The 17,979-nt window shown below is 37.2% G+C and overlaps 2 protein-coding genes across 2 annotated transcripts; both read right to left on the reverse strand.

Annotated features, from left to right (window-relative positions):
- Nucleotides 2,580-3,760, reverse strand: LOC109222330. Its single transcript, XM_019386697.1, has 3 exons — nucleotides 3,092-3,760; nucleotides 2,934-3,002; nucleotides 2,580-2,813 (listed from the first exon to the last, which is right to left on the reverse strand). Exons 1-3 carry the CDS (start codon nucleotides 3,758-3,760, stop codon nucleotides 2,580-2,582), a joined length of 972 nt encoding a protein of 323 aa, XP_019242242.1.
- Nucleotides 6,404-6,928, reverse strand: LOC109222347 (putative F-box protein At1g47790). Its single transcript, XM_019386716.1, has one exon. The coding sequence runs from the start codon at nucleotides 6,926-6,928 to the stop codon at nucleotides 6,404-6,406; it is 525 nt and encodes a 174-aa protein (XP_019242261.1).

Consider the following 17,979-nt stretch of genomic DNA (forward strand, 5'->3'; position numbering starts at 1 on the left):
TGAGGAATTCAGATAAATTAGTTGTATATTATTTTGTAATTATACATATCTTATACTCCCTTCATTTCAATTTTGATGATACTTTTCGCTTATCGGAAGTCAAATTGTCTGACATTTGACCAACATTTTAAAATGTTCTTTTTTTTCATATTGACATGAGAAAAATTATAAATTATAATATTTCTCGTATAGTTTTTGAATATCTAAATTTTAAAATATTAAGTTTAACTAATTTAATTTATTTTAAATTCTTAAATCTAGTATGGAATTATTTATTTGTAAGAATAAATATAAAATAGCACTCTTTCATTTGATATACGCTTGTTCTGTGGTAAAAAATAAATAGAACAAATATTTTTTTTTCTCTCTCTAAATTCCTTTTAATATTGATAATCAATCTGGAAACATGTAAATTTATAGTATTTCATGAAAAATTGCAGCTCTTACTTTAGACCCCCAACGCCTCACATGGCTCACACTTCAAACAAGGAACGGATCTTCTAATTAAGGTAAAATTTCTAAAGTTTTATATGGTGCAAATTTCAAATTTGTTTCTAGCCTCTACTAGCGCGCGCGCGCTCTCTCTCTCTCTCTCTCTCTATCTCTATCTTTCTCTCTTTTTGAAGAACAAAACTCATCCGAGCTAAGATCTTATGCCTACCAAATCTGCTACTTTTCCTATTTCTATATCTACATGCTGTCTCTCGTGCTCATCTAAGCTACATTTGAACAAAACCCACTTGGTTTTTGCGAAGATTTCATAGTGTACTCATGATTTCGGGTATGTTTTTCTGATTTTATTTAACTCTGGTTGTCTCTTCTCGATTTTTCACAATTTTGAGCTGGGTTAGGTGTGGCCATCCCCTTTAATAGACTGAATGCACTACTCTCTTGGTCTCAACATCATTTAGTTTGCAAAATCTAATATCTGGATATCTTTTCTTCTTTCTTGGCTTTCTCATGTTTTTTCCAACTTTAGATTCTAAGGATTTCCAGAATAAAATTTTGGAACAAGCCTGAAATTCGTTAGAAAATAGGGGTATGACTTGATTAATGAAGATCAGAAATGAAAGTACTAGCCGTGGAAGTAAGATACAGAAGCAGTAGGCTGGAGAGACCTGCTATTTTAAGCATATTTTAACCAAAATATTAACTGTGTATTTAGTAGTCGAGTTGAATCTAGTGGGTTGGGATGGACCTGCTACCTAACACTTGCATCCTCCCCTGGAGGTTAGAGTGATGTTGAATCAACTTTGTAAACATTAATGTCTAATGTTCGGTTCTCGTCTTTGCAGGTTCTGAGTGGAGTGGCATTGATGTCGTTTAAAGCTGCAAGGGTTCCCAACGACAAAGAACATCCTTATGGTCACTCTTGATTTGTATCTACAGTTTACTCTTTTGATCTTACATCACTTGGTATTGCATGATTTTACCTTTTAATCTTGTGTGTGCATTTACTCGAGTATAGGCGTAATAATACCAACCTAATTAGATTAAGTTAAGGGCGGGCAGGGTTTGTTCCCGTGGATGATTTGGTAAAATGTAATCAATACTGAATATTGTAGAGCCAAGGTATGAATCTTATTTATGGCTTACAGTAATATATTTTTATGAAAAAAAATATAGTTACATCTATTTCCAACTTAAGTCTACTTCACCCCGTCGGTTTCCCCAAAGTTTATGATTTGGTAAATATGTGAATAATTCACTACATTCAATTCTACTTGAGTTGCACTTTTACTTCTCTTATTGTTCTTCATTTTAGTTATACCTTTACTCTGGTGCTTGTAAAGGTACTCTCTCCATGGTCCTTATGGCAGTAAGCAATAAACTTGGTGTTAACGTGCTCAATAGACCGAATTTATGATTGCAGTCATTGTATGACGTTGAGCTACCTCTTCATACTCTCTATCCCAATTTGTGATACATAATTCCGATTGAAATTCAAACAACTTCTCTGTGTATTATGGTTTTCGTAAACAAGTTAACTAGCCTTTCAATTTTAAGAATGTGTTGAGTATAGTGATGTTAAGCTAATTTAAAACATCCTCTCATATCAATTTAAAGCTTAGGTAGCTTGACCCATTATGACGGAGTAGTTAGCCTGTTATATATTGCCTATTAATCAAGTCCATTGGATACTTACCACTAGCTCTTTGAAACATTAGAGGTAGCTTTGAGGATATAAGAAGAGATGCCTTAAAAACTTATAAAAAACTTGAGAAGGTTTGTGCTCTTGACAACTTGTCGAATGTTAGATATTGAGGAATCTTACTTTCTGAAGACAATGGTGAAGGACCTATCTGGTGATTTGCAGGTACCTAACAAAGTTTGGTGTTCATGGCACAAGAATTCAGAAACAGAACATGATTATCCATAATTTTTTAAACAATTGTCTCATAAATCATTATTTTTAACTGTAAAGTACTACTTGGTTGTTTCGACGCCTCTATTCCATCACCATGAACATAACTAACTTTAAAGTCATCACAAAAGAAATAGATCTAAAATCAGTAAATCACACTCCTTGTTCATCACTTTCTTGATTTCTTTATTTATGATGAGCCAGCAGTTCTCTTTTAAAGGTGTCCCTTTCCTCCTCTCTTGCTAGTTTTAGAAAGTGCTTCCCTTAATCTTGATGGTGGAATGTATTGTCTTCCCTCCCTCATGATGAAGAGTGAGCTTGTACCTTCCCTAGAGTGCTCGCCAATTTCTGCTAAAATGAATGCCGAACTCTTTAGTTGCTCTCCGGGCTGTGCCATTTGCTGGTTAAGTTGTTTGATCTGACATATATATATAAGAACATAAGGCAGCTGGTAAGTTTCAATATTTACCACTTAACAATCAAAAAAAGAGTTCCAATATTTACTACACAGATAGTAAGAAAAAAAATCTTTTCTAAAACAAGAATAAATTTCAAGAAATGTAATTACTGTTTGTTTAGTCACAATCGAGGAACTAGATTGCATTGATGCTTGACTCTCACTAATAATACTTGAAACCTGCATAAGCAAAATCTTTAGTGGTTTCAGTCTTAATAAATTTAACCAACTCATCTGCAAAGAATAAAAAAAATAAAATAAAAAAGTACATTTGGAGTACTTGCTTCTGTTACATTGCTTGGTTCGCTAGAAAGACCTTCTCTGCTAAGTTGTTGTTGAACCTCTTCTTGGTGGCTCAGCATGATAATAGGACATCTTCTACTATTATGTCCTGTTTTTCCACATGTACCACAGTTCTTCTTTTTTCCTTTTCTGGATGCTTTTAATGAGTTATGCTTTTTAAGATCTGGTTCTTTTGGAGATGTCTCATCGGGTCCTCTCTTTCTTAATTTTTTCGGTCTACCAGGCTGAGTCTTGTAAATGGGTGGCAGCACTGGATCTACTCCTGTCTTAGGCCACTGTGCAGAGCTATTAATTGGCAGGATTGAGGGTCCATAACTCTTCATATACTGCTCAGTTGTGTAGCATTCGTGGACATACATTTCGGGTTCATCCTTTTTAACCCAAATAGCCGCAATTGCATGATGACAAGGTATTCCAGTTAACTCCCATCTCCTACAAGAACATGTCATCTCCTTAAGATTAACAGAGAATAGTCTAAGGTAGATGTCCTCAATTTGGTAATGGAATTGGTCAGCTTTAGTGGCAATACATTCAGCAGCCTTAGATTTATTTTGCTCTAACTTCAGCAAGATTTTTGGACAGATTGTGTGCTCATGCCTCATCATGTTATCTCTATTCTTCTGAAATCTTGACATCATGACTCGAGCATTGTCAAAATGTGCTTGTCTCTAGCAAGCAATAGTACGCTATTGAACGATTCACACAAATTGTTCAATAGCATATCACACTTTGTGAAAGAAGAGAAAAAAGCTCTGGACCAGTGAATAGGAGGCTTATTATTGAACCATTGAGGGGCTTCCGAATTCAGCTTCTCCATTTCTTCCATATACTTATGGAATTGAGCTTCAGTAGTTGCCCTTGCAACATTCCATAAGCATTCAAAGGGTTTCAAATTGAGCAGGTCGAAGACTGAGTACCTGGAGTGCAAGTTTAGCGCTGAGCCGAGAGGAGTAGGCGGGGACGTGAAGCTTGGAACTCAGGTCATCCCCAAGAGGGACAACTTCAAGTACCTGGGGTCGGTGATTCAGGGGGACGGAGAGATCGGCGAGGACGTCACTCAGCGTATAGGGGCGGGCTGGATGGAACGGAGGCTTGCATCTGGAGTCTTGTGTAACAAGAAAGTGCCATCGAAACTCAAAGGTAGGTTCTATAGAGCTGTGGTTAGACCGGCCATGCTGTACGGGGCGGAGTGTTGGGCGGTTAAGAACTCCCATACCCAGAGGATGAAGGTAGCGGAGATGAGGATGCTCAGGTGGATGTGTGGTCACACTAGGATGGATAGGATTAGGAATGAAGATATTCGGGTGAGGGTGGGCGTGGCCCTGGTAGATGATAAGATGCGGGAAGCGAGGCTCAGATGGTTCGGGCACGTGAGGAGGAGAAGCCTTGACGTCCCGGTGAGGAGGTGCGAGCGGCTGGCAGCGGTAGGTTTGAGAAGAGGTAGAGGGCGGCCTAAGAAGTATTGGGGAGAGGTGATTAGGCAGGACATGGCTAGACTGCGGATTTCCGAGGACATGGCCTTTGATAGGGAGGTCTGGAGGTCAAGCATAAGAGTTGTAGGGTAGGGGGTACTAGAGCTTTTTGGGTGGGTGGGGTTGGATAGGGTTTGTCCTAGATGGCGTACGGTTTTTATTTAGCTCCACTGAGATTGCTGTTGATTTTTGTCCCGGGAGGTAGATTCTGGCTGATATCATTACATGTCATGCATTTTACTGTCTTTATTGCTTATGTTACTATTTCTACGATTTCTATTGAAGTTACTAATGAATTGTCGTTTTTCTTGTTCTTGTTTTTTTATTATTTTTTCTGAGCCGAGGGTCGATTGGAAACAACCTCTCTGCCCTATCGGGGTAGGGGTAAGGTCTGCGTACGTATTACCCTCCCCAGACCCCACTTTGTGGGAATTTACTGGGTAGTTGTTGTTGTTGTTGTTGTTGTGTAGGTGCCTCGCACAAAACCTGTGTGCAACATCTGGAAGTACCTCATCAAAAGCTGGAAGTAGACCCTTTTGCTTATTAGAAATAAAAGTCTATGTAAAAGGGTTTTGTGAGATTCCTAGGTCTTCATTTGAGAGCATTGAATGTATGTGGTGTTTTTGGCGATGCATCAAAGATGTTTTAGTGAAACCTTTTCAATTTCTTATAGATAGTGAATACCATTTTGTGTTAGCATACAGTTCCTTAAAGTGTTTGAAACTGAGTTCATAATTGGCACATCATCAAGCCAATAATTCCAAGTATTTCAGTATGTATGCTGTGATACTTCGCTTTGATTGTCCCATGAAATCTTTAACTAATTAACTCAAAGAATACTCACATGATGGGGTGGATTGTAACCCACTTTTAGAACGCAATTCCATCGTCGCTTTCGGATCAAATAGATCAAGGACTTCTTTGTGATGAAGAAGCGTCCAAATATTGCAGAACTAGGGTTCAACTAGGGTACGTGATGTCCAGGACGATATTTTTCTTGAAATTTTTATTTCTTCAAACAATAATGTTCTAAATACCTGAATTGCCCCTTTTAGCAGTAAACTCTCCGTTAAAATTTTTTAGGTCTGTTAGTTGAAGGATCAAAACTACTCACATGATATAATTGAAGGTTAGTAGTGGTAAGATGGATAACACAAGGACTAAAGCAGAATATAGGTATAACAGAGGGACTAAAAGTGCTATTTTCCCTATTACTTAAATTATAGTTTAAATACCTACATAAAATATAAAGAAATATCGCATATGCGGGGAATGAAAATTATCGAGGGCAAAATAAACCTCGCATAGGATGAAAAGGAAGAGAATAACAATTATTCAAAGTTGAAAGATGATTGATTTTTAAAGTAAACGTGGGGGATGCAAATGATTTTCACTAATTGATATATGGTGCACCTTAATTTGTTGTATGACAGTGACTGAAATTTAGATACTGATATTAGCAAAAGAGAAAAGAGAGAGAAGAAAAAACCTTTGTTCAAACACACAAAGTTTATAAGACGCCACCTTAAATATATGTAATATCATTTTTACTAGATGACAATTCGAGATATTATAGCAACATATAACAGATCAGAATCATTGCTGAAGCCAAATAGGAAAAAAATTCAGCTAAATTGCACACTAGAAATATAACAAGAATATTGTTGCATCAAGGAATAGGAAGATCAAGGTATCAGCACTCTCAGTGCTCAACTTTTCTATGTTTGGTTTCTAATCTATATCACTACATTTCAAACAATCTCTACAACATTTGGGGAAAACAAACTCTCAACATACACTACTGCCTCAGCTTAATTTTGAGGCATTTTGTAGCAAAACGTCATTATTTTGGTGCATACAAAGGGGCCTAAACCTATTATCAGACGCAAGCGGAGGGGGTAATTTTTTCAATTCTCGTATAGAGGGATTCCACAGAAACAAATCCCGACGAGAAACTGAAATACACAACAAGCCATTGCAGGAACCCTCAATTTTGTATTCACCAGACGAACTTTTGCAAGGAAAATCAAGCTTAACATGCCTCTGGTGAGATTCTTGATACAAGATTGAGGAAAGGGGGCAAGTGTAAAACTGGGGACGCCCAAGAGAATCATTAAAAAGAAGCCTCAAATCCTGTTTCTTGGTGGACAATTTTAGATGGGCCTTGATGAACTGTGGACTAGAGATTATAGAATTCCAAAATCTTGAAACGCACTTCATCATAAGCAGAATCATGACAGGTAGTTGCAGGAGTATTTCAAAGATCACATCATATGGCGGTGATCTTGAATCAGGAGATGAACTAGCAATTGATGTAGTTACTGTATCCATTGGAATGCTGATGTGAAGAGTGAACAACAGAGTTTGTATTTTGTTTCTTGAAAAACTCTAGCTAAATTGCTCTAACAATATGGCGGGCAGATTGTTTGTGTTGTCACTTTGATTTTGAAGGCATTTCATTTGTCTATATATCTAACGGTATTTTTTGAATTGGACTGTTGGCCGTTCCATTAGTGGCGTCGGACGATTAGATTTGGGCTTTTAACATATTCCCCGAAATAGCCAAAAATAAGTGGAAATGACACCAGGTAGCCACTCTATGGGTTGTTATTTATAAATTAGCCAATGCATTTTGAATTTTTATTTTTCAGGCTAATTTTTTAGGACAAAATTTCCTGAATTAAAATTAAACTTAAAGACAAAAGTAATTAATGACTAATTCCTAAATTGTAGCCCTAAGACTTTGTGCACCTCTCCCCAAAAGTATAATCCCACTAGTGGGATCTGGGGAGGGTAGTGTGTACGCAGACCTTACCCCTACCCTAGGGTAGAGAGGCTGTTTCCGATAGATCCTCGGCTCCCTCCCTCCAAGAACTCTGAACATTGCTCTTGGGATGACTCGAACTCACAACCTCTTGGTTGGAAGTGGAGGATGCTCACCACTAGAGCAACCCACTCTTGTCCTGGATAATTACAGTCCAAAAAACCTATTTGGGCATGTTAAGAGGCTCTTGTTGGTTTTCATTAGGTATACATAGGTAGACATTATAAGACTTTCTTGCAATACATAGTGATTGGCTTCGAATCACATGAAGCATATATAGATGTCCATGATCGTCGGAAGAGATGGAGAATTAATTTTTTTTTTATTTGGGAATAAGCATTGTCGTCGCGTCTGGAGTTGTAGATAGTAGGGGGAATCAAAGTATAAAAAGTCATAGTTCTTCGGTAATTGAAGGATATTCCAAGTAGAAGACCTGACTTATTATATTGCATTTGAATTTATTTTACATTCTACGTTTCCGAAATGGATCATCTCAAATATTTTACGTTTTCTATGATTAGCACTATTTCAAGTAGGGAGAAATTCAAAAATAGCCAGATTTACCACTGGTCGTTGAAAAATAGCAAAGTTTCAAAAGTCAACGAAATTTAGCCACTTTAAATCTGAGCGAAAATACTGTTCAAAATCCGGAAAAATACGCCCGCAAATTTTACGGGAGTTCCAGCAAGTATAATTGTCCAGTATAATATACTGGAGTTTGGAGCACTGGTGCTCCAGTCTCCCGCAAATTTTACAGGAGTTAGCAAAGTATACCGGTCCAGCATAATATGCTGGAGTTCGTACACAAATGCACCAGAACTCCCGTATATTATACTGGACCGGTCCCTGTTGCAGCAAAATAGTGGCTATTTTTCATTGACTTGATAAACGCTGGCTATTTCTCATTGACCAGTGTGAAAACTGGCTATACCATGATATTTTAACTTTCAAGTATCTTCTAGTCTATCCATATTTGGCCCAGCTCCTAATTTATTACCCGATCTTTTTAGCCTTACAGCTTGTTTGGCTGATTGTTACCTATTGTATCGTATTGTATTGTTATCTGGAAATAATGTTTGTTTTGATTGTTATTTAAAATCGATTGTATCCTATTGTTAAATTCATTGTTCCAGAACAACCAAAAGTCCCATTTTTTGAAACAACTGATTTGGTGTGGTGGGATTGTTTTGTATTTTCTTTTCCAATTATGCCCTTACTTATTACTCTATAATTCTATTTTATCCTTTATTTTTTTTTATTTTAACTCCAAATCTCCAACTTATTGACCTACTTTATCCACGTCCATCTTTTCCAGAGTTGGTTGGTGTCGTTCTTTAATTTTCATCCAAATCTCTGTTCGTTTCTTTATCTCTTTCCATCGTATTAGATTTTTTTTTTCGCTAATGATAGTTAACTTTTTTCTTCAAGTTTTTGCTCTTGTTTTCAAGCTACATAATTGATGATAAATTAGTAGAAAGAGGTTTCTTAAATTATTTTTATACGTAATTCTTGATAAATTTTGTTTAAAACAATTGAGGATATTTTAGTAAATTTATCAGTTAAGTACAGTACAATACAGTCAAACCAAACAATAAAAATATTATTTAACAAAAGCAAACGATACAATCTATCCAAACGTTGTATCAATAAAATGATACAATATAATACAATACAATATAGTACAATACATTATAAAACGACGGGCAACAATGATCCAAATATAGTGTTAGTCTTACATTAGCCGACATAAGCTCTCTTTCTTCGTAACTCTTCTCCTATTCTCACCTGTAATGCCTTTGCTACAGTCATTTCTCTTTCTTCCATCCCCCACCCTCACTCCTATGCCCTAACTGAACACCTTCAAATATTATAACATTAGATAGGTCAGCCCGTGTTATGCCCGATATTGTTGTTTGTCTTTATTATTATTCATTTTTTGGCATTACATATTTTGTCTATGTTTTATAATTTCTTGTCAAAGAATTTATTGTTCTAACATTTCTCACAATTCATCAAGAATTTATTGTTCTACCATTTCTCAGTTTTAATCTTGCATGTCTAAAGTATTATGTATATATTTTCAATGGTACATGGGAATACATTGTAATGAAAAGAACACACTATTTCTTGATGTGTTGGTTCATTCAGCACGCGCCATTCTTTTTTCGGGCTATATAATTTATTTATTTTTTTTTAAAAAAAGGGCTATATGGACCATCAGAGCAGGCTATCCACATACGGCTACAAAGTTAATTAAATGATGATAGTATGCATAACAAACGGTGCATTTGAAAACCATAACTATTTTGAAGGCCAACTAAAACAGCTAAACTTCCCCTTTTCTATAATTAATATTTATTGATATGTATTACCAAAAAAAAAAAAAAAGAAATTATTGATATGTATTAACTGAAATAATAGTGTATTATTATCTAGAATCTCTTCTCTTTCCCTACAATTAACAACTATTAATATGTACTAATTTTGCACCGGTTGGAATATAATTTTGATGTTGCACCGGTTGAAATATAATGCTGGCAACTTTCTTTTTCTGAGTAGTTAACTGGAAATTTATATATAATACTAGATAAAGTCTTACATATTACATGTCATAGTGACATCGGGGCTAGATATCCCCTCTTGCAAACATCTATTGTCACTTGTAATGTTTAGGTTCCTAATGATTTAAACATATTACATAAAGAGATAGGTAATATTTTTTAAGATAAGCTATCCCCGCTCATATCCTTTGTCAGAAGTTGATGTACAAAAATCGGTTGTTCAACAAGCATCTTAGTCCCTCTTAGGTTAAAATTACTTGTTTTTTTGTTTTTGTTTTTTGCTTCCTTGGCTAGTGCATCAGCTACAACATTCCCTTCCCTGAAACTATGTCGTAGTAGAAGACCCTTCTCCTGGAGCATTAATAACCTGCATGAAAGAATTAGATTAGTAAGAACTGAATGTCCATTGTTTATTGCGTTAATTACTTCAGTTGAGTCTGTTTCCACTTTTAATGGGTAAAGATTGAATTTTGAAGCCAACTGAAGTCCTTCTAGGAGTGCCTGTAATTCCATGTGTAGAGGAAATAAAGCACTACAGTATTTATGAAAACCTAGAATCCACTTTCCCGTATTGTTTCTAAATACTCCCCCTATTCCACCGTCTGTTTTGATGCATGCCCCATCTATGTTGAGCTTAATCCATCCTTTCTGAGGAGTATGCCATTTAACTTGGATTACTTTGGTAACCTGTGAAGGGAGGTTTTTGGTATTGGAGAAGTGGAATTCAATTGCATGATTGTAAATGGTCTTTAAGGAGGGTTTTCTGTTGTTGTTATTAAGGTTGTTGTAGTTGCGATTAATCCAAATTCTCCAGATTAGAAAGGGAAGGAGGTCTGACCATTCCAGATGTGAGGATTTGATTCTAGGGATCTAATTTCTAATGTGGATGAGCCAGTGTTGGTTAGATGTTGGAGTAGGGTTAGTGATACCAAGCTCATTCCATAAGTGATGCACTAGGGGACATTTGATGAAGAAGTGCTCTTGTTGGCCCAAGTAAAGGTTAGTTTTGAAGACTGACAAAGGAACTCAGACATGAACCAGGTCCATCCAGTGGTCCATCCTTCAGGTTCACAAAAACGGGCAGATTCAAGCATGTGGGATGCACGTGAAGGAGATAAGCTTAACTTGGTGTATTTAATATCTCCTGATCGAAAAGGTTGCATAATTGATAAGGAGAAGGAGTCCTTAATCAAAGAGAACACAAGTCAAGATAGGGAAGGAGTTAGAAGTTGAAATCAACTAGAACTCTTCCACCAAGGAAGAGTTGCATCAGAACTCTAGTTATTTCTTCATCTACTAACTCTATAAATTGCAGGATGTTCTCACATTACAGGTGTTGCACAAAAACGCAGAAGTTAAACGTGAATTGGGAGCAAAATAGCAAGGCTTTTTGCAAGCAGTTCGTGTGTGATTCAAGTGTGCAAACCAGAAGCTACATAAACCAGATTGAAGAACCAGCTTCATAAAGAGTTTTATGTATCTTTCTTTATTTCTAGTTCAATTGTAGTAAGTGTTTCATATTGTACCTTTCAGCTTTATCTAGAAGCAATTGTAATAGGTATTTTGAGTATTCAAGTTAGAGTTAACTTGAAGTTGTCGCAGCAGTTAGAGGCTGGTTGCTACAACAGGATTAGAGTTAATCCTTAGGTTTACAAAGAGTTTTGTAAATGCAGTTTTGGCTCAGTGATTTTAGTGGAAGTTTGAGAAAATCCTACTAGGTAGTAGGTCGTGGTTTTTTCACCTTTTGAGTCAGGTGTTTTCCACGTAAAAATCTTTGTGTTCTTTATTTTATGTACTTTTAATTCCGCAAACAACAGTCGTTAGTACACCTAGAAGAACCAGGTCCTTCCAGAAGCAGTTTAAGCAAAAATTGAGTACCACACAAATCACCCCCCCTCTTATGTGGCATTGACGTTTAGAACATCAATTGGTATCAGAGCAGGTTATCCTTGAAGAGGCTAACACCTTAGGAAAAGATCAACATGAGTGCGACACCTGGGAATTGGGAAGGGCAATCCACTGATAGGCCTCCACTCTTTAATGGCCACTACTATTCTTGGTGGAAAAACAGGATGAGGATCACATCATAGGAGAAGACTATGAACTCTGGGACATAGTCACTGATGGTCCTCTAGCAACTACAAAGAAGAATGCTGAAGGAGTGGATGTGCCAAAGACAAGAGCTGACTGCACTGCTGAGGACTTGAGGAAGTGGGAAAAGAATGCAAAGGCCAAGAAATGGCTTGTGTGTGGACTTGGTCCAGACGAGTACAGTAGAATTCAAAGTTGTACACCACTGCTAAGGAAATCTGGGACACTTTGCAAGTGGCTCATGAAGGAACACCTCAAGTGAAGAGGTCCAGAGGAACACTACTGTATTCTCAATATGAGAATTTCACCATGAATGAAGGGGAAACCATCCAAGAGATTTATACAAGGTTCACCACATTAACAAATGAACTTAAGTCTCTTAGAAAGGTTATTCTTGAAGAATACAAAGTCGAGAAGATTTTGACAAGGGTACTGCCAATCTCTTGGGAAAGCAAAATCACAGCTATTCAGGAATCAAAGAACATTGCCACTCTTAAATTGGATGAGCTAATTGGAAATCTCACTTCCTATGAACTTAGAAGGCAAACCATGAAGATGGATGCACCCAAGAAGGAAAGGAGCATGGCATTCAGAATCACTGAAGGTGCTGATCTAGAGGAGGATGAAATGACCATGATCACAAAGGATTTCAAGAAGTACCTAATAAGAGAAAATGGTCCTTCAAGAAGTGGAAGCTACAACAAACCAAGGGTTCCTGAAAAACAAACCAATGAGGGGTGTTACAAGTGTGGGAAGACTGATCACCACATCAAAAACTGCCCTCAATGGGAAATTGAATGGAAAAAGGAAAGAGCTGAACGAAGGAACAGGAAGAAGGAACAGGTTCATCACAAGAAGAACAAAGGATCAACAAAGGCTATAGTTGCTGCTTGGGGTGAAAGCTCAGATGATGACTCAGAAGATGAAGATGGAGATGAACAAGCACTTATGGCAATTGGGAAATCCGATGAGGAATCTGAGGTAAGTATAATTCATCTCAAAACCAAGATTAAATTTTTGTCTAAAGAAAGTCTCGNCCCTATTTTTTGTGATAACACTAGTGCTATTAGTATGACTAAGAATCCGGTTCATCATAAGAGAACTAAGCACATAGATGTTAGACACCATTTTTTGAGGGACAATTATGAGAAAGGCTTGATCACTATGGAGTTTTGTGCTACTGACAAGCAAATTGCTGACATCTTCACAAAAGCCTTAGGTAGAGATTACTTTGAGAGGAACAGGGTGGAATTAGGGATGATTAAGATCACCTAAAAGGACCAGTTCAAGGTTAAACGAAAAAAAAATGAATGAAAAAAAATTGAAAAAAACATTTGGTTAGAAAGTTTGTAAATTGTGTATAATTAAATTAAATCTTGCTCAGTCTCATACTTTCCATAGTATACTCTCGTGCCATGTGTTAAAATGACTCATTAATCTCTAATGATATTTTCTCTATTTTGGCAAATTTAGACTCACACAAGAGAATTATCAGTGAAGAACCTGGTTCATCAAGATAACACGGTATGTTTTCTACCCTCTGCATAATTTGAAATAACTATATTTGGATCATGAGCAGAGTCCTACCAAATACCAAACTCCTTTTGGACTTATCCGTTACAAGTGAACCAATCCTATTCAAAAGAGTTCCAACCGAATGGAAGTATCTATATTCTAGGGATACACTCCAACGTCTCTTCAAAACTAAATTTTAGTTTAATCAAACTTCGAAGAGTCTGAAAAGCTGTAGTTACCCCATCAATTATTCCCCTGTATATTGATCAGCTTTAGTGTATTCCTTACTTCATCTCTCTCAAGTGGTTAAAAACTCTCATTCTTCTTTCATCTTCCAAACACAATCTAGTTCTCTTCTCTTCCATACCCTAGCCCAGATATGTCGAACATCTCTGAAAACCCTTCATCACCACCACAGGAAACCACTTCCACACTTTCTACCACTGCTTCAACCACACCAATCTCTAAGAAGAGTAGAGTAAAGATTGTCGCTGAAGGAGAGCAGATCAAGAAAATAAACAAGCAATTGAAAGCATGTAGGGAAGAAGAATCCTAGAAATTTGAAGATTCATTTAGTCTGCTACTAAGGGGGAAGAGATTAGTTCTTCCGAAATTGAACAGGTATCTTCTGATTCTAAAATTACTCTTGAGACAATTTCTGAAGTTTCTGCAAATTTGGAGAATAGATTTGTACTGGTAGGATCTATAGAAGGTGTTGAGACTACAGAATCTGGAGAAGTTGGTGGTAAAAATAAAAAGGGAAAAGAAAAAGAGAGCAAGGGTGCTAGGAGTAATGTGAGGGGAAAGGGTACAAGAGTGGTTAATTCTTCACCCACTCATGTTGGTCTAACAAAAGAAACTGGTGCAATGGTTGTTTTGGGAGAGGAATTTACTGAAATAGAAGAGAGTGTGAGCAAAACATGGGGAAGTGCGAAGCTGCTAAGGGGTTGGTTCAACTTGGCAAAAATATAGATGAACCCGTTCCATCTGAATAGGAAACCCTCGCGGACCTACTGATAGAGTTATCAATGGCACCAAAAACTCATGCCATTCCCTATAGTTTCATTCTCACAACTGTGCTTGCACATTTTAAGGTACCTATGAAGAAGTGGGGTTAATACTCTGTTTGCTTGCGATTATGAAGTCAATGTCATTCTTAATGAACCTGGTTCATCTAAAAAGACACGACTGGTTGAGGTAGAATCTGAGAGAGATGTTCTCAGAACTGAACTTGTAAGGGAAAAGGAGAAGAATGATGGAATTCTTCAAGACATGTTGAAACTTCTCCAAGCAAATAACCCAGCCCCTACCTCTTCCAAACCTTAAATCCTAGCCTAGTGTAGATCAACCAGTGACCCAATTCGAGACTTTTTGTTTCTTTTGCTCATGTTTTCAGTATTTTTATTTCTTCTTATGCTTTGTGGTAGAATCTTATCAATCATCAATGAAATTCACTGTTTTTGCTCTAACTGTTTGTTTATATTTCTTTGATGGTTGAAATTCTTAGTTTGATCTATGATGATTAGTCCATGTTTGCATTTGAAGTAGCCCCAGTGGCCATGAGTAAGCTTTAAAATCTAGTTATCTCACAGTTTTTATGCAACTTTTCGATGATGCCAAAAGGGGGAAAAGGTTGTGATTTAAACAAGTGATGTTTACCCTTTGAACAGTGATGTTTATAACCTAATGTACCTGGTTCTTGATGATAAGTGAAAAAAAGGAAAAATATTTCTAACATTGTGTTGATGTTGAGTGAGTTGAAACAGGGCCTAAGCTTATGAAAAGCACAGAGTTTGTCATCATCAAAAAGGGGGAATTTGTTGGCCCAAGTAAAGGTTAGTTTTGAAGATTGACAAAGGAACTCAGGATGAACCAGGTCCATCACTCAGGTGCACAGAAACGGGCAGATTCAAGCATGTGGGATGCACGTGAAGGAGATAAGCTTAACTTGGTGTATTTAATATCTCCTGATCGAAAAGGTTGCATAATTGATAAAGAGAAGGAGTCCTTAATCAAAGAGAACACAAGTCAAGATAGGGAAGGAGTTAGAAGTTGAAATCAACTAGAACTCTTCCACCAAGGAAGAGTTGCATCAGAACTCTAGTTATTTCTTCATCTACTAACTCTATAAATTGCAGGATGTTCTCACATTACAGGTGTTGCACAAAAACGCAGAAGTTAAATGTGAATTGGGAGCAAAATAGCAAGGCTTTTTGCAAGCAGTTCGTGTGTGATTCAAGTGTGCAAACCAGAAGCTACATGAACCAGATAGAAGAACCAGCTCCATAAAGAGTTTTATGTGTCTTTCTTTATTTCTAGTTCAATCATAGTAGGTGTTTCATATTGTACCTTTCAGCTTTATCTAGAAGCAATTGTAATAGGTATTTTGAGTATTCAAGTTAGAGTTAACTTGAAGTTGTCGCGGCAGTTAGAGGCTGGTTGCTACAACGGGATTAGAGTTAATCCTTAGGTTTACAAAGAGTTTTGTAAATGCAGTTTTGGCTGAGTGATTTTAGTGGAAGTTTGGGAAAATCCTACTGAGTTGTAGATCGTGGTTTTTTCACCTTTTGAGCCAGGTGTTTCCCACGTAAAAATCTTTGTGTTCTTTATTTTATGTACTTTTAATTCCGCAAACAGCAGTCGTTAGTACACCTAGAAGAACCAGGTCCTTCCAGAAGCAGTTTAAGCAAAAATTGGGTACCACACAAATCACCCCCCCCCCTCTTGTTTGGCATTGACGTTTAGAACATCAGCTCTATAGATTCTTCTTCATTGTGGCACATCGGGCATTCATTGTCTATATTTATCCCAATATGCTGAATGATCACGCCCAACTATGCCTTATAAAAAGGACTAAGCGGTCGTTACAATTATAATCCGGTTTACAAGTCCGGAGTCGAATCCCACAGAGAACTAAGGCTTAGCTATAGTTGTTCAATATCACTAAGAAACACAAGTCCAAACAATTTTCTAATTATAAAGATTATAATATTTATTTTTATCTAATTAACTAACAAATCTAGAAAGCCGTAAAACTATCAATTAACAAGGATAAGGATTGGAGTCAAGATTAAGGAGGTCTAGAGTTATGATTTTCCCAATTGTCGGAATCCTTCCCGCTATGTTTTCTATAAATTCCCCTAAGTATTCTCTACCGATCATGAGCACTCTGAATGTCGTAACTCTCACCCGAGTAATTACCACAATTTACTAGACGGACTCTCTCGAGTTACGCTAGCTGGCTTTGTTTATTACAGCTCACTTTAGATTGCACCCAAGGCTTCGTTATCCCTAATCCCGCCTTTAAACCCGCAGTTATAGATCCCTCTTATACTTTGGGAGAGGTGTTGTTCAACAACTACCTAAATATGCACTCTCTCCCGAGTTATGCACAATTAATAGGCACAGCTAATTGAGGATCCTGTCAATTAACTACAACAAACACGTAGTTGAACAATAGAGAAAATACTACGGCTCAATTATATAAAAATAATAAGAATTTATCCTACAAAAGGTTCCATCCAAACCCTAGATAACAAATTAGCTATTGATAATAGCATGTAAAACTACAATACTCAAAGTCATAACCAACAATGAAAAATAGGAAGAGGAAGGAAAAACTCGTAGAAGAATTCTCCGCCTTGCTCCTAGCGTGTTCTTGCCTCCAAGGATCGAATCTATGTCTCAAATCTGTCCAACCCTCTCAAAATAGCATTTTTACATGTATTTATACCAAGTAGGGTCGGGACCAGATGAAAAAAACCCATTCCTGCGCGAACTAGGACTTAGCTCTGTAAAAATTGAACAGCCGCGCCGCAGGCTGCGCCGCACCATGCGCCGCGGAAGTGCATTTTATCTGCAACTTCATATTTTCGAGTCAGGCGCAATATTACACTGCTGCGCCGCGCCTTGCGGCGCCCCATGCGGCGCAGCAGTGCAATTTTCTCAGAGTGAACTTATTCGTCCCCTTTTAACATCCAGACTCGGTACACGACCCCCGAACACGATCCTGGTTTAATGTATTGGGCTTTTACTCAGACTTCAAAGCTCCAAATTGATCAATTTAGCTCTAAATTAACTTTTGAGCTCAGGATCACTTCCTGCAAGGCATAAAACACGTACTAAGTGCAATTCACTATCATTTGAACTCAAACGCACGTAAAAATGCAGTCATTGGAATGTAATACTACGGCTAAAACACGGGTTTCTAGCCTAACATCAACACTCCACACTTAAACCATTGCTCGTCCTCGAGCAATCAAACTTCACTTTATATAGACACGACCTTTTTAAACAACTCTCATAATTCATTATGCCAAGAATATTTAAAATAGATTAAGCACAAAAGCGTAACATCTTAACCTCAAGATTTGACTCACAAGTACCACGCA

The sequence above is a fragment of the Nicotiana attenuata genome, chromosome 2, assembly GCF_001879085.1.
Source record: "Nicotiana attenuata strain UT chromosome 2, NIATTr2, whole genome shotgun sequence".
In the NCBI taxonomy this organism is placed as follows: Eukaryota; Viridiplantae; Streptophyta; class Magnoliopsida; order Solanales; family Solanaceae; genus Nicotiana; species Nicotiana attenuata.

Excerpts from the sequence above, each read along its gene's own strand:
- LOC109222330 (XM_019386697.1), bottom strand. The coding sequence starts at position 3,760 with ATGTCAAGATTTCAGAAGAATAGAGATAACATGATGAGGCATGAGCAC. Across the intron at positions 3,003-3,091 it reads CAGAAGCAAGTACTCCAAAT|GTTTCAAGTATTATTAGTGA; the intron begins GTACTTTTTTAT and ends TTGCTTATGCAG. Across the intron at positions 2,814-2,933 it reads CGATTGTGACTAAACAAACA|CTGCCTTATGTTCTTATATA; the intron begins GTAATTACATTT and ends GAAACTTACCAG.
- LOC109222347 (XM_019386716.1), bottom strand. The coding sequence starts at position 6,928 with ATGGATACAGTAACTACATCAATTGCTAGTTCATCTCCTGATTCAAGA.